Source organism: Oncorhynchus mykiss, chromosome 27, assembly GCF_013265735.2.
Source record: "Oncorhynchus mykiss isolate Arlee chromosome 27, USDA_OmykA_1.1, whole genome shotgun sequence".
Taxonomy (NCBI): Eukaryota; Metazoa; Chordata; class Actinopteri; order Salmoniformes; family Salmonidae; genus Oncorhynchus; species Oncorhynchus mykiss.
In genome coordinates, this window is record NC_048591.1 from 44,262,436 (window position 1) to 44,280,580 (window position 18,145).

At 46.5% G+C, this 18,145-nt stretch overlaps 1 protein-coding gene across 4 annotated transcripts in view; it reads right to left on the reverse strand.

The window, feature by feature from the left end:
- Positions 1-529: 529 nt before the first annotated feature.
- The window catches only part of LOC110507241 (high affinity cationic amino acid transporter 1), a 47,052-nt gene continuing 29,436 nt past the window's right edge, over positions 530-18,145 (reverse strand). Inside the window, exons 4-12 of one of the 4 annotated variants that reach the window (XM_036964827.1) lie at positions 17,041-17,212; positions 16,730-16,863; positions 13,962-14,184; positions 9,330-9,466; positions 8,232-8,334; positions 5,868-6,073; positions 4,204-4,355; positions 3,429-3,537; positions 530-1,716 (exon numbers count right to left, since the gene is read on the reverse strand). In XM_036964827.1, coding sequence (XP_036820722.1) covers positions 1,523-1,716; positions 3,429-3,537; positions 4,204-4,355; positions 5,868-6,073; positions 8,232-8,334; positions 9,330-9,466; positions 13,962-14,184; positions 16,730-16,863; positions 17,041-17,212 — 1,430 coding nt within the window. In that variant the 3' untranslated portion in view covers positions 530-1,522. Of the gene's footprint in view, positions 1,717-3,428; positions 3,538-4,203; positions 4,356-5,867; positions 6,074-8,231; positions 8,335-9,329; positions 9,467-12,340; positions 12,481-13,961; positions 14,185-16,729; positions 16,864-17,040; positions 17,213-18,145 lie in introns of all 4 variants that reach the window. The other 3 variants (XM_036964826.1, XM_036964825.1, XM_036964828.1) reach the window with 3 other exon arrangements.

Below are 18,145 nucleotides of genomic sequence, written 5' to 3' on the forward strand. Positions count from 1 at the left end.
GGAAGAGAAGAAGAAGAAGGAAGAGAAGGAGGAGAAGGAAGAGAAGAAGAAGAAGGAAGAGAAGGAGAAGAAGAATGAGAAGAAGGAAGAGAAGAAGGAAGAGAAGAAGAAGAAGGAAGAGAAGGAGAAGAAGAATGAGAAGAAGGAAGAGAAGAAGGAAGAGAAGAAGAAGAAGGAAGAGAAGGAGAAGAAGAATGAGAAGAAGGAAGAGAAGAAGGAAGAGAAGAAGGAAGAGAAAGAGGAGAAGGAAGAGAAGAAGAAGAAGGAAGAGAAGGAGAAGAAGAATGAGAAGAAGGAAGAGAAGAAGGAAGAGAAAGAGGAGAAGGAAGAGAAGAAGGAAGAGAAGAAGAAGGAAAAGGAGAAGAAGGAGGAAGAGAAGGAGGAAGAGAAGGAGAAAGAAGAGAAGAAGGAGAAGAAGGAAGAGAAGAAGAAGGAAGAGAAGGAGAAGAAGGAAGAGAAGAAGAAAAAGGAAGAGAAGAAGGAAGAGAAGAAGAAGGAAGAGAAGAAGAAGAAGGAAAAGGAGAAGAAGAAGGAAGAGAAGAAGGAGGAGAAGAAGAAAAATGAGGAGAAGAAGGAGGAGGAGAAGAAGAAGGTGAAGAAGAAGGCTCGTGCAACATTCCGTAAATCATCACTCCTCTACAATGGAAGTTGGAACAATGCCAGCTTACTACCTTAAACACTCACCTCAATTCATACTGTAGTTGTAATCAATTATAATTCATTACATCCTGAATATGATGTTCAATCAAACAAGGAAGTGCAGCTGTATTGACTCAGAGATGGCTCTGCACATATGAATGAAAAAGCATCACTTGTTGTCATCAATAAGTCAATATATTTGTAGATAAGAAGCAGAGTATGTTAATTAACATTGTAAGTAATGAAATTGGGGAGGATGATGTTGACTTGACTAGTAGAGGGGACACAGCAACCAGCACTGTGCCCACTATGGTTCCTGGTCAAAAGTAGTGCACTATATAGAGAATAGGGTGCCCATGTGACACATCCTCTATCAGCATCTATCATGCAGTGACACCAGGACTCCAGCAGAGGGCGATATACTGCATGGTAATCAACCAGTAATGCTAGTATTAGGGATGAGCCCTGCTCTTCAGAGTGAAATTCTAGACTATTCAGTATTTCCAACACATTTCAATAAAACGTTAAGGGCCACAGATCCTTTCAAGCCCCTTTTCTTCTTCCAAGAGAAGTGTGATAGTCGTCCTGCTTTGTGCTAACAATGACAGACGGACTGGTTGGTTTGGTGCTTACTACCGACATCACTAACAGAGTCATGAGCAGTGGACGTGGAACTGGTATGGTGGACCAATGGCCCAATGTGAAGAGACCCCGTGTCTGGTTTGATACTACGAGATCCTAATAGAGCTCGTTCTGATTGTACATGAATGTCCCCCTTCACGTGAAGATATTTCTGACAGTATTTGGCACTAATCTGACAGTTAAAATATAGATAAAGTAATCGGATAGTAGCATTAGGGAAGTGCACTGCACCTCCCAACCTCTAGAGGTCCCCGTCCTCCTCGTCCACTGTGTTGTCCAGGTCCAGGCCGTTGTGTAGGAACACTTCCTTCTCGATGTCCATTGGCTGCCCGCTGAGAGTGCAGTCTGGCTTGTATCTGTGCAGGTTACCGTCAGTATTGGCTAAAGCAGCTTCTACACTGTTACGGATCCCATAGCCAAAGTAGATGATGAAACCTGGGAGAAGGGTTCCAAAGGTGAAGCTAGTTGAGAGAACGCCAACAGTGTGCAAAGCTGTGATCAAGGCGAAGGAAGGGTGGCTACTTTGAGGAATCTCAAATATAAAATATATTTTTATTTGTTGAACGCTTTTCTGGTTACTACATGACTCCATATGTGTTATTTCATCGTGTTGATGTCTTCACTATTATTACACAATGTAGATAATAGTAAAAAAAAATAAAGAAAAACCCTGGAATGAGAAGCTGTGTCCAAACTATTGTATCTATAGGTCATATTTAATCTATAGTACAGATAAATGTAGTGTATCTATAGGTCATATTTAATCTATAATACAGATTAATGTAGCGTATATATATATATAGTACAGATAAATCCAGTGTATATATATATCATACTGATAAATGTAGTGTATATCTATAGTACAGATAAATGTAGTGTATATATATATATATATAGTACAGATAAATGTAGTGTGTGTATATATATATATATAGTACAGATAAATCTAGTGTATATATATAATACTGATAAATGTAGTGTATATCTATAGTACAGATAAATGTAGTGTATATATATATATATATATATATAGTACAGATAAATGTAGTGTGTGTATATATATATATATATATATATATATATAGTACAGATAAATGTAGTGTGTGTATATATATATATAGTACAGATAAATCTAGTGTATATATATAATACTGATAAATGTAGTGTATATCTATAGTACAGATAAATGTAGTGTATATATATATATATAGTACAGATAAATATAGTGTGTGTATATATATATATAGTACAGATAAATATAGTGTGTGTATATATATATATAGTACAGATAAATCTAGTGTATATATATAATACTGATAAATGTAGTGTGTATATATAGTACAGATAAATGTAGTGTATATACATATATATATATATAGTACAGATAAATGTAGTGTATATGTAGAGTATATCAGTGTATATATATATATATAGTACAGATAAATGTAGTGTATATCTACAGTACAGATAAATGTAGTGTATATCTATAGTACAGATAAATGTAGTGTATATATATAGTACAGATAAATGTAGTGTGTATATATAGTACAGATAAATGTAGTGTATATATATATATATATATATATATAGTACAGATAAATGTAGTGTATATGTAGAGTATATCAGTGCATATATATATATATAGTACAGATAAATGTAGTGTATATCTACAGTACAGATAAATGTAGTGTATATCTATAGTACAGATACATGTAGTGTGTATATATAGTACAGATAAATGTAGTGTGTATATATATATATATATATATATATATATATATATATATATATATATATATATATGGTACGGATAAATGTAGTGTATATATATATAGTACAGATAAATGTAGTGTATATATATATATATATAGTACAGATAAATGTAGTGTATATATATATATATAGTACAGATAAATGTAGTGTATATATATATATAGTACAGATAAATGTAGTGTATATATATATAGTACAGATAAATGTAGTGTATATATATATATAGTACAGATAAATGTAGTGTATATATATATATAGTACAGATAAATGTAGTGTATATATATATATATATATATAGTACAGATAAATGTAGTATATATATATATATATATATATATATATATATATATATAGTACAGATAAATGTAGTGTACCTATGATCATCCAGAAAGAGAAGCGTATCCAGGTTCCTCGGCCCAGCTGACACATCAGGAAGATGTTGATAAACATACTGGCCACTGGGAGGAAGGGAAGCAGGGGCACCTGGGAGGAGAGGAGAGGTGGCATGAGGAGAGGAGGAGAGGAGGCGTGAGGAGAGGAGGAGAGGAGGAGAGGAGGCGTGAGGAGAGGAGGAGAGGGGAGGAGGCGTGTGGAGAGGAGGAGAGGAGGCGTGAGGAGAGGAGGAGAGGGGAGGAGGCGTGAGGAGAGGATAATAGGAGGCGTGAGGAGAGGAGAGGAGGCATGAGGAGAGGAGGGGAGGAGGCGTGAAGAGAGGAGGCGTGAGGAGAGGGGAGGAGGCGTGAGGAGAGGAGGAGAAGGGAGGAGGCGTGAGGAGAGGAGGATTGGGGAGGAGAGGAGGCGTGAGGAGAGGAGGATAGGGGAGGAGAGGAGGCGTGAGGAGAGGAGGATAGGGGAGGAGAGGAGGCGTGAGGAGAGGAGGATAGGGGAGGAGAGGAGGCGTGAGGAGAGGAGGATAGGGGAGGAGAGGAGGCGTGAGGAGAGGGGAGGAGAGGAGGAGGGGGAGGAGAGGAGGCGTGAGGAGAGGAGGAGAGAGGAGGAGTGAGGAGAGGAGGTGAGAAGAGGAGAGGGGAGGAGGCATGAGGAGAGGAAGAGAAGAGAGAAGAGGAGAGGGGAGAAGGAGAAGATTTCTAAACATACTGGCCCCTGGGAGGAAATGTCCCTGACCTGAGTATAGCTGAGTGAACATACCTTGAAAGAGAGATTGGTCTTGCTCTCAGGCTGTCTCCAGACCAGTAGAGTGACTGCCAGACAGGCTGTAAATATGAGGCTCAGTAGAGAGACAGACCAGGAAGCAAAGCCTCCTTGCACTGCTACCACACAGAAGATACACACCAACACTCCTGCAGGGAGAGACAGACAGAGACAGTAAGGACGAGACGGAGGTGACCAGAGCTAACACTCCTGCAGGGAGAGAGACAGACAGAGACAGTAAGGACGAGACGGAGGTGACCAGAGCTAACACTCCTGCAGGGAGAGAGACAGACACAGAGACAGTAAGGACGAGACGGAGGTGACCAGAGCTAACACTCCTGCAGGGAGAGAGACAGACACAGAGACAGTAAGGACGAGACAGAGGTGACCAGAGCTAACACTCCTGCAGGGAGAGAGACAGACAGAGACAGTAAGGACGAGACAGAGGTGACCAGAGCTAACACTCCTGCAGGGAGAGAGACAGACAGAGACAGTAAGGACGAGACAGAGGTGACCAGAGCTAACACTCCTGCAGGGAGAGAGACAGACAGAGACAGTAAGGACGAGACGGAGGTGACCAGAGCTAACACTCCTGCAGGGAGAGAGACAGACAGAGACAGTAAGGACGAGACGGAGGTGACCAGAGCTAACACTCCTGCAGGGAGAGAGACAGACAGAGACAGTAAGGACGAGACGGAGGTGACCAGAGCTAACACTCCTGCAGGGAGAGAGACAGACAGAGACAGTAAGGACGAGACGGAGGTAACCAGAGCTAACACTCCTGCAGGGAGAGAGACAGACAGAGACAGTAAGGACGAGACGGAGGTGACCAGAGCTAACACTCCTGCAGGGAGAGAGACAGACAGAGACAGTAAGGACGAGACGGAGGTGACCAGAGCTAACACTCCTGCAGGGAGAGAGACAGACACAGAGACAGTAAGGACGAGACGGAGGTGACCAGAGCTAACACTCCTGCAGGGAGAGAGACAGACAGAGACAGTAAGGACAAGACGGAGGTGACCAGAGCTAACACTCTTGCAGGGAGAGAGACAGACAGAGACAGTATAGACGAGACGGAGGTGACCAGAGCTAACACTCCTGCAGGGAGAGAGACAGACAGAGACAGTAAGGACAAGACGGAGGTGACCAGAGCTAACACTCCTGCAGGGAGAGAGACAGACAGAGACAGTAAGGACGAGACGGAGGTGACCAGAGCTAACACTCCTGCAGGGAGAGAGACAGACACAGAGACAGTAAGGACGAGACGGAGGTGACCAGAGCTAACACTCCTGCAGGGAGAGAGACAGACAGAGACAGTAAGGACGAGACGGAGGTGACCAGAGCTAACACTCCTGCAGGGAGAGAGACAGACAGAGACAGTAAGGACGAGACGGAGGTGACCAGAGCTAACACTCCTGCAGGGAGAGAGACAGACAGAGACAGTAAGGACGAGACGGAGGTGACCAGAGCTAACACTCCTGCAGGGAGAGAGACAGACAGAGACAGTAAGGACGAGACGGAGGTGACCAGAGCTAACACTCCTGCAGGGAGAGAGACAGACAGAGACAGTAAGGACGAGACGGAGGTGACCAGAGCTAACACTCCTGCAGGGACAAAACTGAATAGGTGTGTGTGTGTCTGCCTGTGTGTGTGTGTCTTACCTAATGTACTGGTACAGATGTTGACTATGAAGCCAGACAGGTTGTTGGGTTCTGTGTTGTGAGGGAACAACAGGTTTTTGGCACAGAACACCTCCTCTGCTCCCGGCAGGATCCCCACACTGCCCTCGTTAATGGACTCTAAGGTGTCTGGCTCGTCCAGCGTAGAAGCCATCCGATAGGCCATACTGGATTGCTCTGGCTGGTACCTGCAGGACAGAAAGAATAGCCACATTAAAGAGGCAAAACAGTAAGCTGCCACCTATTGAAGAAATGCAACCACTCTGAAGTTCAGACAGAGCTATGGATCCAAGAACTGATCATCCATGCAGATACTAACCTGAGTACTAGAACACAGGCTGCCACCAAGGTGTAGGCTAGGAGGGTTTAGTATGTAGGGTACTAACCTGAGTACGAGAACACAGGCTGCCACCAAGGTGTAGGCTAGGAGGGTGTAGTATGTAGGGTACTAACCTGAGTACTAGAACACAGGCTGCCACCAAGGTGTAGGCTAGCAGGGTGTAGTATGTAGGGTACTAACCTGAGTACGAGAACACAGGCTGCCACCAAGGTGTAGGCTAGCAGGGTGTAGTATGTAGGGTACTAACCTGAGTACGAGAACACAGGCTGCCACCAAGGTGTAGGCTAGCAGGGTGTAGTATGTAGGGTACTAACCTGAGTACGAGAACACAGGCTGCCACCAAGGTGTAGGCTAGCAGGGTGTAGTATGTAGGGTACTAACCTGAGTACGAGAACACAGGCTGCCACTAAGGTGTAGGCTAGCAGGGTGTAGTATGTAGGGTACTAACCTGAGTACGAGAACACAGGCTGCCACCAAGGTGTAGGCTAGCAGGGGGTAGTATGTAGGGTACTAACCTGAGTACGAGAACACAGGCTGCCACCAAGGTGTAAGCTAGCAGGGTGTAGTATGTAGGGTACTAACCTGAGTACGAGAACACAGGCTAGCAGGGTGTAGTATGTAGGGTACTAACCTGAGTACGAGAACACAGGCTGCCACCAAGGTGTAGGCTAGCAGGGTGTAGTATGTAGGGTACTAACCTGAGTACGAGAACACAGGCTGCCACTAAGGTGTAGGCTAGCAGGGTGTAGTATGTAGGGTACTAACCTGAGTACGAGAACACAGGCTGCCACCAAGGTGTAGGCTAGCAGGGTGTAGTATGTAGGGTACTAACCTGAGTACGAGAACACAGGCTGCCACCAAGGTGTAGGCTAGCAGGGTGTAGTATGTAGGGTACTAACCTGAGTACGAGAACACAGGCTGCCACCAAGGTGTAGGCTAGGAGGGTGTAGTATGTAGGGTACTAACCTGAGTACGAGAACACAGGCTGCCACCAAGGTGTAGGCTAGCAGGGTGTAGTATGTAGGGTACTAACCTGAGTACTAGAACACAGGCTGCCACCAAGGTGTAGGCTAGCAGGGTGTAGTATGTAGGGTACTAACCTGAGTACTAGAACACAGGCTGCCACTAAGGTGTAGGCTAGGAGGGTGTAGTATGTAGGGTACTAACCTGAGTACTAGAACACAGGCTGCCACCAAGGTGTAGGCTAGCAGGCTGTAGGGTACTAACCTGAGTACGAGAACACAGGCTGCCACTAAGGTGTAGGCTAGCAGGGTGTAGTATGTAGGGTACTAACCTGAGTACGAGAACACAGGCTGCCACCAAGGTGTAGGCTAGCAGGGTGTAGTATGTAGGGTACTAACCTGAGTACGAGAACACAGGCTGCCACCAAGGTGTAGGCTAGCAGGGTGTAGTATGTAGGGTACTAACCTGAGTACGAGAACACAGGCTGCCACCAAGGTGTAGGCTAGCAGGGTGTAGTATGTAGGGTACTAACCTGAGTACGAGAACACAGGCTGCCACCAAGGTGTAGGCTAGCAGGGTGTAGTATGTAGGGTACTAACCTGAGTATGAGAACACAGGCTGCCACCAAGGTGTAGGCTAGCAGGCTGTAGGGTACTAACCTGAGTACGAGAACACAGGCTGCCACCAAGGTGTAGGCTAGCAGGGTGTAGTATGTAGGGTACTAACCTGAGTACGAGAACACAGGCTGCCACCAAGGTGTAGGCTAGCAGGGTGTAGTATGTAGGGTACTAACCTGAGTACGAGAACACAGGCTGCCACCAAGGTGTAGGCTAGCAGGGTGTAGTATGTAGGGTACTAACCTGAGTACGAGAACACAGGCTAGCAGGGTGTAGTATGTAGGGTACTAACCTGAGTACGAGAACACAGGCTGCCACCAAGGTGTAGGCTAGCAGGGTGTAGTATGTAGGGTACTAACCTGAGTACGAGAACACAGGCTGCCACCAAGGTGTAGGCTAGCAGGGTGTAGTACGTAGGGTACTAACCTGAGTACGAGAACACAGGCTGCCACCAAGGTGTAGGCTAGCAGGGTGCCGATAGACATCAGATCAACCAGGTCTTTCAGGTCAAACAGGAAGGCCATCACCGCTGTAGGAAGGAGACAAAGACCATTAAGAAATATGACAGGATCTATCCCAGAATAACCCTGTTTAAAATACAAGCCAATGCACACATTCATGGGCGGAGTTCCTGGACACAGATATTCCTGGACTAATAAACAAGCTCAAAGGAGAATCTCCATCTAAAATAAGTTGTTTTTCAGGACTAGGTTTAGATCTGTGTCTGGGAAACCACCAAAACAAATGCCATGATTGTATTTGATTCTGGCATTAGGCATCTGTACAGTAAGAACGAACATGATGATGACTCTACAGCTGCCTGTTATGATTTCATTTCCTGTGAAACATGTTACACACAATATATTCACGTCACGGTACAGTATCACAGCAAGCAGTAGGCTAGACATACAGTAGTCACTTTCAATTCCCAAACAGAAAATAATGACGAGAAACGGCAGCATTTTTCAAACTTTTGAAGAGTCGAGACTAATGGACTGTCTGTTTCACATTATGTTTTAGTTGTTCTTAACTAAATCACAGTTCTCTTTAGTCCCTTCAACCTAAGGTCTCTGTCTGCTACCCCCCTCTCTCCTCCTCAGGTCCCTTCAACCTAAGGTCTCTGTCTGCTACCCCCCTCTCTCCTCCTCAGGTTCCTTCAACCTAAGGTCTCTGTCTGCTACATCTCTCTCTTCCTCAGGTCCGTTCAACCTAAGGTCTCTGTCTGCTACATCTCTCTCCTCCTCAGGTCCCTTCAACCTAAAGTCTCTGTCTGCTACATCTCTCTCTCCTCCTCAGGTTCCTTCAACCTAAGGTCTCTGTCTGCTACCCCCCCCCTCTCTCTCCTCCTCAGGTTCCTTCAACCTAAGGTCTTTGTCTGCTACCCCCCTCTCTCCTCCTCAGGTCCCTTCAACCTAGGGTCTCTGTCTGCTACCCCCCTCTCTCCTCCTCAGGTGGGCATAGGCTTGTTACCGCCAGATACAGATCAGCTCTGAGCTTAACCCTTGACCTCTAACACAGTCTTACCGGACATGAAACCTGACGCAATGGTGGAGTTGATTGGCGACTTCCTCTCACTGACCTTGGCCAGAAAGGAGAAGAGGAGACCATCGCGGGCCATGGCAAAGATTATACGAGGTAGAGGAAACATGGAGCCTAGAAGGCTATAGGAGGGGAGGGGGAAAGGGAGGAGTAGAGGAGAGGGAGGAGGAGGAGGAGAGGAAAGGGGTGGAGGAGGAGGAGGAAGAGGAGAGGTCAGGGGTGGAGGAGGAAGAGGAGAGGCCAGGGGTGGAAGAGGAGGAGGTGGAGGAAGAGGAGAGGCCAGGGGTGGAGGAGGACGAGATGGAGGAAGAGGAGAGGCCAGGGGTGGAGGAGGACGAGGTGGAGGAAGAGGAGAGGCCAGGGGTGGAGGAGGACGAGGTGGAGGAAGAGGAGAGGCCAGGGGTGGAGGAGGAGGTGGTGGAGGAAGAGGAGAGGCCAGGGGTGGAGGAGGAGGAGGAAGAGGAGAGGCCAGGGGAGGAGGTGGAGGAAGAGGAGAGGCCAGGGGTGGAGGAGGCGTGGAGGAAGAGGAGAGGCCAGGGGTGGAGGAGGAGGTGGAGGAAGAGGAGAGGCCAAGGGTGGAGGATGAGGAGGAAGAGGAGATGCCAGGGGTGGAGGATGAGGAGGAAGAGGCCAGATGTGGAGGAGGATGAGGAGGAAGAGGAGAGGCCAGAGGAGGAAGAGGAGAGGCCAGTGGTGGAGGAGAAGGAGAAGAGGAGAGGGAGGAGGAAGTGGAGGAAGAGGAGAGGCCAGGGGAGGAGGTGGAGGAAGAGGAGAGGCCAGGGGTGGAGGAGGAAGAGGAGAGGCCAGGGGTGGAGGAGGAAGAAGAGGCCAGAGGTGGAGGAGGATGAGGAGGAAGAGGAGAGGCCAGGGGTGGAAGAGGAGGAGGAAGAGGAGAGGCCAGGGGTGGAGGAGGAAGAGGAGAGGCCAGGGGTGGAGGAGGAAGAGGAGAGGCCAGGGGTGGAGGAGGAAGAGGAGAGGCCAGGGGTGGAGGAGGAAGAGGAGAGGCCAGGGGAGGAGGTGGAGGAAGAGGAGAGGCCAGGGGTGGAGGAGGAAGAGGAGAGGCCAGGGGTGGAGGAGGAGGAAGAGGCCAGAGGTGGAGGAGGATGAGGAGGAAGAGGAGAGGCCAGGGGTGGAAGAGGAGGAGGAAGAGGAGAGGCCAGGGGTGGAGGAGGAGGAGAAGAGGGAGGAGGAGGAGGTGGAGGAAGAGGAGAGGCAGAGGAGGAGGTGGAGGAAGAGGAGAGGCCAGGGGTGGAGGAGGAGGAGGAAGAGGAGAGGGAGGAGGATGTGGAGGAAGAGGAGAGGCCAGGGGTGGAGGAGGAGGTGGAGGAGGAGGAGGAAGAAGAGGAGAGGCCAGGGGTGGAGGAGGAGGAGGAAGAAGAGGAGAGGCCAGGGGTGGAGGAGGAGGAGGAGGAAGGGGGCAAAGATTTATAACCCAAAAACACTCCAAGTCTCTCCATGAAGTCCAGACACATGGTTTCAACTGCTGCAGTTCCCAGTGCACCTCCCAGACATACACAGAACCTCAGAGCCTTAGGATCTGTCTGCCCGTAATAAACATGTAGAGCAGATAAGATGAGTCTCTCCCATAGATATAGAATCCCCTCAAATTCAAATTCTTCCCCTTTAATTAGGGACTGGTTTAGACCTGGGACACCAGCATTCTTCCCCTTTAATTAGGGACTGGTTTAGACCTGGGACACCAGCATTCTTCCCCTTTAATTAGGGACTGGTTTAGACCTGGGACACCAGCATTCTTCCCCTTTAATTAGGGACTGGTTTAGACCTGGGACACCAGCATTCTTCCCCTTTAATTAGGGACTGGTTTAGACCTGGGACACCAGCATTCTTCCCCTTTAATTAGGGACTGGTTTAGACACGGGACACCAGATGGGTGCAATAAATGATCAGGTAGAACAGAAAATCAGTAGTACTCCGTACCCCCAGGGTAATAATATCAGTAGTACTCCGTACCCCCAGGGTAATAATATCAGTAGTACTCCGTACCCCCAGGGTAATAATATCAGAAGTACTCCGTACCCGCAGGGTAATATCAGTAGTACTCCGTACCCCAGGGTAATAATATCAGTAGTACTCCGTACCCCCAGGGTAATAATATCAGTAGTACTCCGTACCCCCAGGGTAATAATATCAGTAGTACTCCGTACCCCCAGGGTAATAATATCAGAAGTACTCCGTACCCGCAGGGTAATATCAGTAGTACTCCGTACCCCAGGGTAATAATATCAGTAGTACTCAGTACCCCCAGGTTAATAATATCAGTAGTACTCCGTACCCCCAGGGTAATAATATCAGTAGTACTCCGTACCCCCAGGGTAATAATATCAGTAGTACTCCGTACCCCCAGGGTAATAATATCAGTAGTACTCCGTACCCCCAGGGTAATAATATCAGTAGTACTCCGTACCCCCAGGGTAATAATATCAGTAGTACTCCGTACCCCCAGGGTAATAAATCTGCCGTACCCCAGGGTAATAATATCAGTAGTACGCAGTACCCCCAGGGTAATAATATCAGTAGTACTCCGTACCCCAGGGTAATAATATCAGTAGTACTCCGTACCCCAGGGTAATAATATCAGTAGTACTCCGTACCCCCAGAGTAATAATATCAGTAGTACTCCATACCCCCAGGGTAATAACATCAGTAGTACTCCGTACCCCCAGGGTAATAATATCAGTAGTACTCCGTACCCCCAGGGTAATAATATCAGTAGTACTCCGTACCCCCAGGGTAATAAAATCTGTCGTACTCCGTACCCCAAGGGTAAGATTTGAATACCCCTGGTCTATCCACAGTTTTTCTAGGTTTGGTCAGGTCTTCTAAACAGGTGCACTGTGAACAGTAGCATGTTGAGGTAACCAGGGAAACAGCGCTAGCATTGGTTGGTTCCTGTAGGGAGGGAGCTGTAAAGGGGGCGGGGTGAGGTTAGCAGCCCTGTTAGTGGTTTAACTGGTTAACAAGGGTTCTAGTCTCACCTGCCACCATTCCAGAGGTTACTGTAGCGACTAGAGGGGTTTTGGTTCGGTCGCTGATCTGGGCCAGACTCTTGAAGAGGAGTCCGTCCTGAGCCATGGCCCAGATGACACGAGGCATGGGGAACATGGAGCCTAGCAGGCTAGTAGGGAGATAGGAGAGCCGTGCCACGCGGGGAGATACACAGGGAGATACAGCGTTAAACACACACAAAGCTACTGGACACGGGAGAATGCAACACACGATTACACTTTCCTTTGTGTCCATAATGTATTATTCACACAAATTATTATATTATTATTATTATTATTATTATTATTATTATTATATTAGCATCATTATCATCTGGAACAGTAACAACGATCAGCATCTATTCATCTAAGGCGTAGCCCAGTAATCTAATAATCTAAGGTGTAGCCCATTAGTCTAATAATCTAAGGTATAGCCCATTAGTCTAATAATCTAAGGTGTAGCCCATTAGTCTAATAATCTAAGGTATAGCCCATTAGTCTAATAATCTAAGGTATAGCCCATTAGTCTAATAATCTAAGGTATAGTCCATTAGTCTAATAATCTAAGGTATAGCCCATTAGTCTAATAATCTAAGGCGTAGCCCATTAATCTAATAATCTAAGGTGTAGCCCATTAGTCTAATAATCTAAGGTGTAGCCCATTAGTCTAATAATCTAAGGTACAGCCCATTAGTCTAATAATCTAAGGTATAGCCCATTAGTCTAATAATCTAAGGTATAGCCCATTAATCTATTCATCTAAGGCGTAGCCCATTAGTCGAATAATCTAAGGTGTAGCCCATTAGTCTAATAATCTAAGGTACAGCCCATTAGTCTAATAATCTAAGGTATAGCCCATTAGTCTAATAATCTAAGGTATAGCCCATTAATCTAATAATCTAAGGCGTAGCCCATTAATCTAATAATCTAAGGTGTAGCCCATTAGTCTAATAATCTAAAGTGTAGCCCATTAGTCTAATAATCTAAGGTACAGCCCATTAGTCTAATAATCTAAGGTGTAGCCCATTAGTCTAATAATCTAAGGTACAGCCCATTAGTCTAATAATCTAAGGTATAGCCCATTAGTCTAATAATCTAAGGTATAGCCCATTAATCTAATAATCTAAGGCGTAGCCCATTAATCTAATAATCTAAGGCGTAGCCCATTAATCTAATAATCTAAAGTGTAGCCCATTAATCTAATAATCTAAGGTGTAGCCCATTAATCTAATAATCTCAGGCGTAGCCCATTAATCTAATAATCTAAGGCGTAGCCCATTAATCTAATAATCTAAGGCATAACCCATTAATCTAATAATCTAAAGAATAACCCATTAATGGGGCGGCAGTGTAACCTAGTGGTTAGAGCGAAACCGAAAGGTTGCAAATTCAAATCCCCGGGCTGACAAGGTACAAATCTCCCTAAACAGGCTGTCATTGAAAATAAGAATTTGTTCTTAACTGACTTGCCTAGTTAAATTAAAAATAATCTAATAATCACAAACATATCCCATTAATCTAGCCTAACCTGATTGTTAGGGCTTCTTCCAACTCTTGCTAAAGACCAGGAACATAAATTGTGTGAAGCACAAACACTGTAAGGCCAGCTTACCTGGTGGACAGAGCACACAGTGACCCTACAGCCACAGCGTAGGTGGCTCCCTCCCAGCCTACGTGTTTAAAGGCAACAGGCAGAGGACTGTTCTTATCCAACATATAGTAGGGCATCATCATGGTGAGGGCACCAGACACTCCGAAGTAGGCCACGAAACAGATGAGGAGAGAGGCTACGATGCCTATTGGGATGGCTCTCTGAGGGTTCTTTACCTCCTCACCTATAGGGGTTAAAGGAAACAGATGAGGAGAGAGGCTACGATGCCTATTGGGATGGCTCTCTGAGGGTTCTTTACCTCCTTACCTATAGGGGTTAAAGGTCAGGGGTTAAAGGAAACAGATGAAGAGAGAGGCTACGATGCCTATTGGGATGGCTCTCTGAGGGTTCTTTACCTCCTCACCTATAGGGGTTAAAGGAAACAGATGAGGAGAGAGGCTACGATGCCTATTGAGATGGCTCTCTGAGGGTTCTTTACCTCCTCACCTATAGGGGTTAAAGGAAACAGATGAGGAGAGAGGCTACGATGCCTATTGGGATGGCTCTCGGGGGGGGTTCTTTACCTCCTTACCTATAGGGGTTAAAGGTCAGGGGTTAAAGGAAACAGATGAGGAGAGAGGCTACGATGCCTATTGGGATGGCTCTCTGAGGGTTCTTTACCTCCTTACCTATAGGGGTTAAAGGAAACAGATGAATAGAGAGGCTACAATGCCTATTGAGATGGCTCTCTGAGGGTTCTTTACCTCCTTACCTATAGGGGTTAAAGGAAACAGATGAGGAGAGAGGCTACGATGCCTATTGGGATGGCTCTCTGAGGGTTCTTTACCTCCTTATCTATAGTGGTTAAAGGTCAGGGGTTAAAGGAAACAGATGAAGAGAGAGGCTACGATGCCTATTGGGATGGCTCTCTGAGGGTTCTTTACCTCGTCACCTATAGGGGTTAAAGGAAACAGATGAGGAGAGAGGCTACGATGCCTATTGGGATGGCTCTCGGGGGGGTTCTTTACCTCCTCACCTATAGGGGTTAAAGGTCAGGGGTTAAAGGAAACAGATGAGGAGAGAGGCTACGATGCCTATTGGGATGGCTCTCTGAGGGTTCTTTACCTCCTCACCTATAGGGGTTAAAGGAAACAGATGAGGAGAGAGGCTACGATGCCTATTGGGATGGCTCTCTGAGGGTTCTTTACCTCCTTACCTATAGGGGTTAAAGGTCAGGGGTTAAAGGAAACAGATGAGGAGAGAGGCTACGATGCCTATTGGGATGGCTCTCTGAGGGTTCTTTACCTCCTCACCTATAGGGGTTAAAGGAAACAGATGAGGAGAGAGGCTACGATGCCTATTGGGATGGCTCTCTGAGGGTTCTTTACCTCCTCACCTATAGGGGTTAAAGGAAACAGATGAGGAGAGAGGCTACGATGCCTATTGGGATGGCTCTCGGGGGGGTTCTTTACCTCCTCACCTATAGGGGTTAAAGGTCAGGGGTTAAAGGAAACAGATGAGGAGAGAGGCTACGATGCCTATTGGGATGGCTCTCTGAGGGTTCTTTACCTCCTCACCTATAGCGGTTAAAGGAAACAGATGAGGAGAGAGGCTACGATGCCTATTGGGATGGCTCTCTGAGGGTTCTTTACCTCCTTACCTATAGGGGTTAAAGGTCAGGGGTTAAAGGAAACAGATGAGGAGAGAGGCTACGATGCCTATTGGGATGGCTCTCTGAGGGTTCTTTACCTCCTCACCTATAGGGGTTAAAGGAAACAGATGAGGAGAGAGGCTACGATGCCTATTGAGATGGCTCTCTGAGGGTTCTTTACCTCCTCACCTATAGGGGTTAAAGGAAACAGATGAGGAGAGAGGCTACGATGCCTATTGGGATGGCTCTCGGGGGGGTTCTTTACCTCCTTACCTATAGGGGTTAAAGGTCAGGGGTTAAAGGAAACAGATGAGGAGAGAGGCTACGATGCCTATTGGGATGGCTCTCTGAGGGTTCTTTACCTCCTTACCTATAGGGGTTAAAGGAAACAGATGAAGAGAGGCTACAATGCCTATTGGGATGGCTCTCTGAGGGTTCTTTACCTCCTTACCTATAGGGGTTAAAGGAAACAGATGAGGAGAGAGGCTACGATGCCTATTGGGATGGCTCTCTGAGGGTTCTTTACCTCCTTATCTATAGTGGTTAAAGGTCAGGGGTTAAAGGAAACAGATGAAGAGAGAGGCTACGATGCCTATTGGGATGGCTCTCTGAGGGTTCTTTACCTCGTCACCTATAGGGGTTAAAGGAAACAGATGAGGAGAGAGGCTACGATGCCTATTGGGATGGCTCTCTGAGGGTTCTTTACCTCCTCACCTATAGGGGTTAAAGGAAACAGATGAGGAGAGAGGCTACGATGCCTATTGGGATGGCTCTCTGAGGGTTCTTTACCTCCTCACCTTTAGGGGTTAAAGGAAACAGATGAGGAGAGAGGCTACGATGCCTATTGGGATGGCTCTCGGAGGATTCTTCACCTCCTCACCTATAGGGGTTAAAGGTCAGGGGTTAAAGGAAACAGATGAAGAGAGAGTTTATGATGCCGATGGTTCTCCACCTCCTCCCCTACAGGGAGAGACAGAGAGTACTGCAAACGTCTGGTAATTTTCCCCAAAAATTCCCTGATATTCCTGAAATTCTGGTTGGAAGATTCCTGGATTCTGGACGGGGAAAAAAAGCAGGAAATTCAGAGGTTAATGAAGACATGATGAATTCTTTATAAAGCCTTGATAAGTGTACTGACCGGTGGTGGCGATACAGTCAAAGCCCACGAAGGCATAGAAACAGGTTGCTGCTCCAGACAGGACCCCAGTAAAGCCAAACGGCATGAAGCCTCCCTGACCCAGACTCTCCTTCGATGGCAAGGACTCTGTCATACTGGAGGAGAGGAGCGCACGCACGCAACCACACACACACGCACACACACAACCACACACACACACACACACACACACACCATCAACATGTGTGCTCAGAAGACTATCTAAAGCAAACACACAGGCAGCATTGAGCAGCAAATACACATATCTATCTGTTCCCTGATTCCTGACTCACTTCAGTGTTGCGTTGACAGTGATGTTGAGGATTTCATCAGGGTTCAGATGCCAGTTCTTTACAGTTCCTTTGACCAGCCCTGAGATGACCACGAACACCAGCACTAACACATTAATACAAGTGAACACCTTGTTCACCATGGCTGACTCCTTCACGCCAAACGCTAGTAGGCCTGGAGGAAGTGAGGGAGAGAGAGAAATAGAGAGAGAAATAGAGAGAGAGAGAGAGAGAAATAGAGAGCGTGTGACAGAAAAAGAGAAATAGAGAGCGTGACAGAAAAAGAGAAATAGAGAGATAGAGAGAGAGAGAAATAGAGAGCGTGAGAGAGAGAGAGAAATAGAGAGCGTGAGAGAGAGAGAGAGAAATAGAGAGCGTGAGAGAGAGAGAGAAATAGAGATAGAGAGAAATAGAGACAGAGAGAGAGAAATAGAGAGCGTGTGACAGAAAAAGAGAAATAGAGAGCGTGACAGAAAAAGAGAAAGAGAGATAGAGAGAGAGAGAAATAGAGAGCGTGAGAGAGAGAGAGAGAAATAGAGAGCGTGAGAGAGAGAAATAGAGAGCGTGAGAGAGAGAGAGAAATAGAGAGCGTGTGACAGAAAAAGAGAAAGAGAGAAATAGAGAGCGTGAGAGAGAGAAATAGAGAGCGTGAGAGAGAGAGAGAGAAATAGAGAGCGTGAGAGAGAGAGAGAGAAATAGAGAGCGTGACAGAAAAAGAGAAATAGAGAGATAGAGAGAGAGAGAAATAGAGAGCGTGAGAGAGAGAGAGAGAAATAGAGAGCGTGTGACAGAAAAAGAGAAAGAGAGAAATAGAGAGCGAGAGAGAGATTATTATTATTATTCAAGTTATTTCAAATATTTTGATTCCAGGTCTGTTTTCCCACAGCACCATACTCCAGAGAAAAGGTCCAAAAACAAGTGCTTTGTCATATCACCTCCACCCTACCTGACACCCTAGACCCACTCCAATTTGCTTACCGCCCAAATAGGTCCACAGACGATGCAATCTCAACCACACTGCACACTGCCCTAACCAATCTGGACAAGAGGAATACCTATGTGAGAATGCTGTTCATCGACTACAGCTCGGCATTCAACACCATAGTAC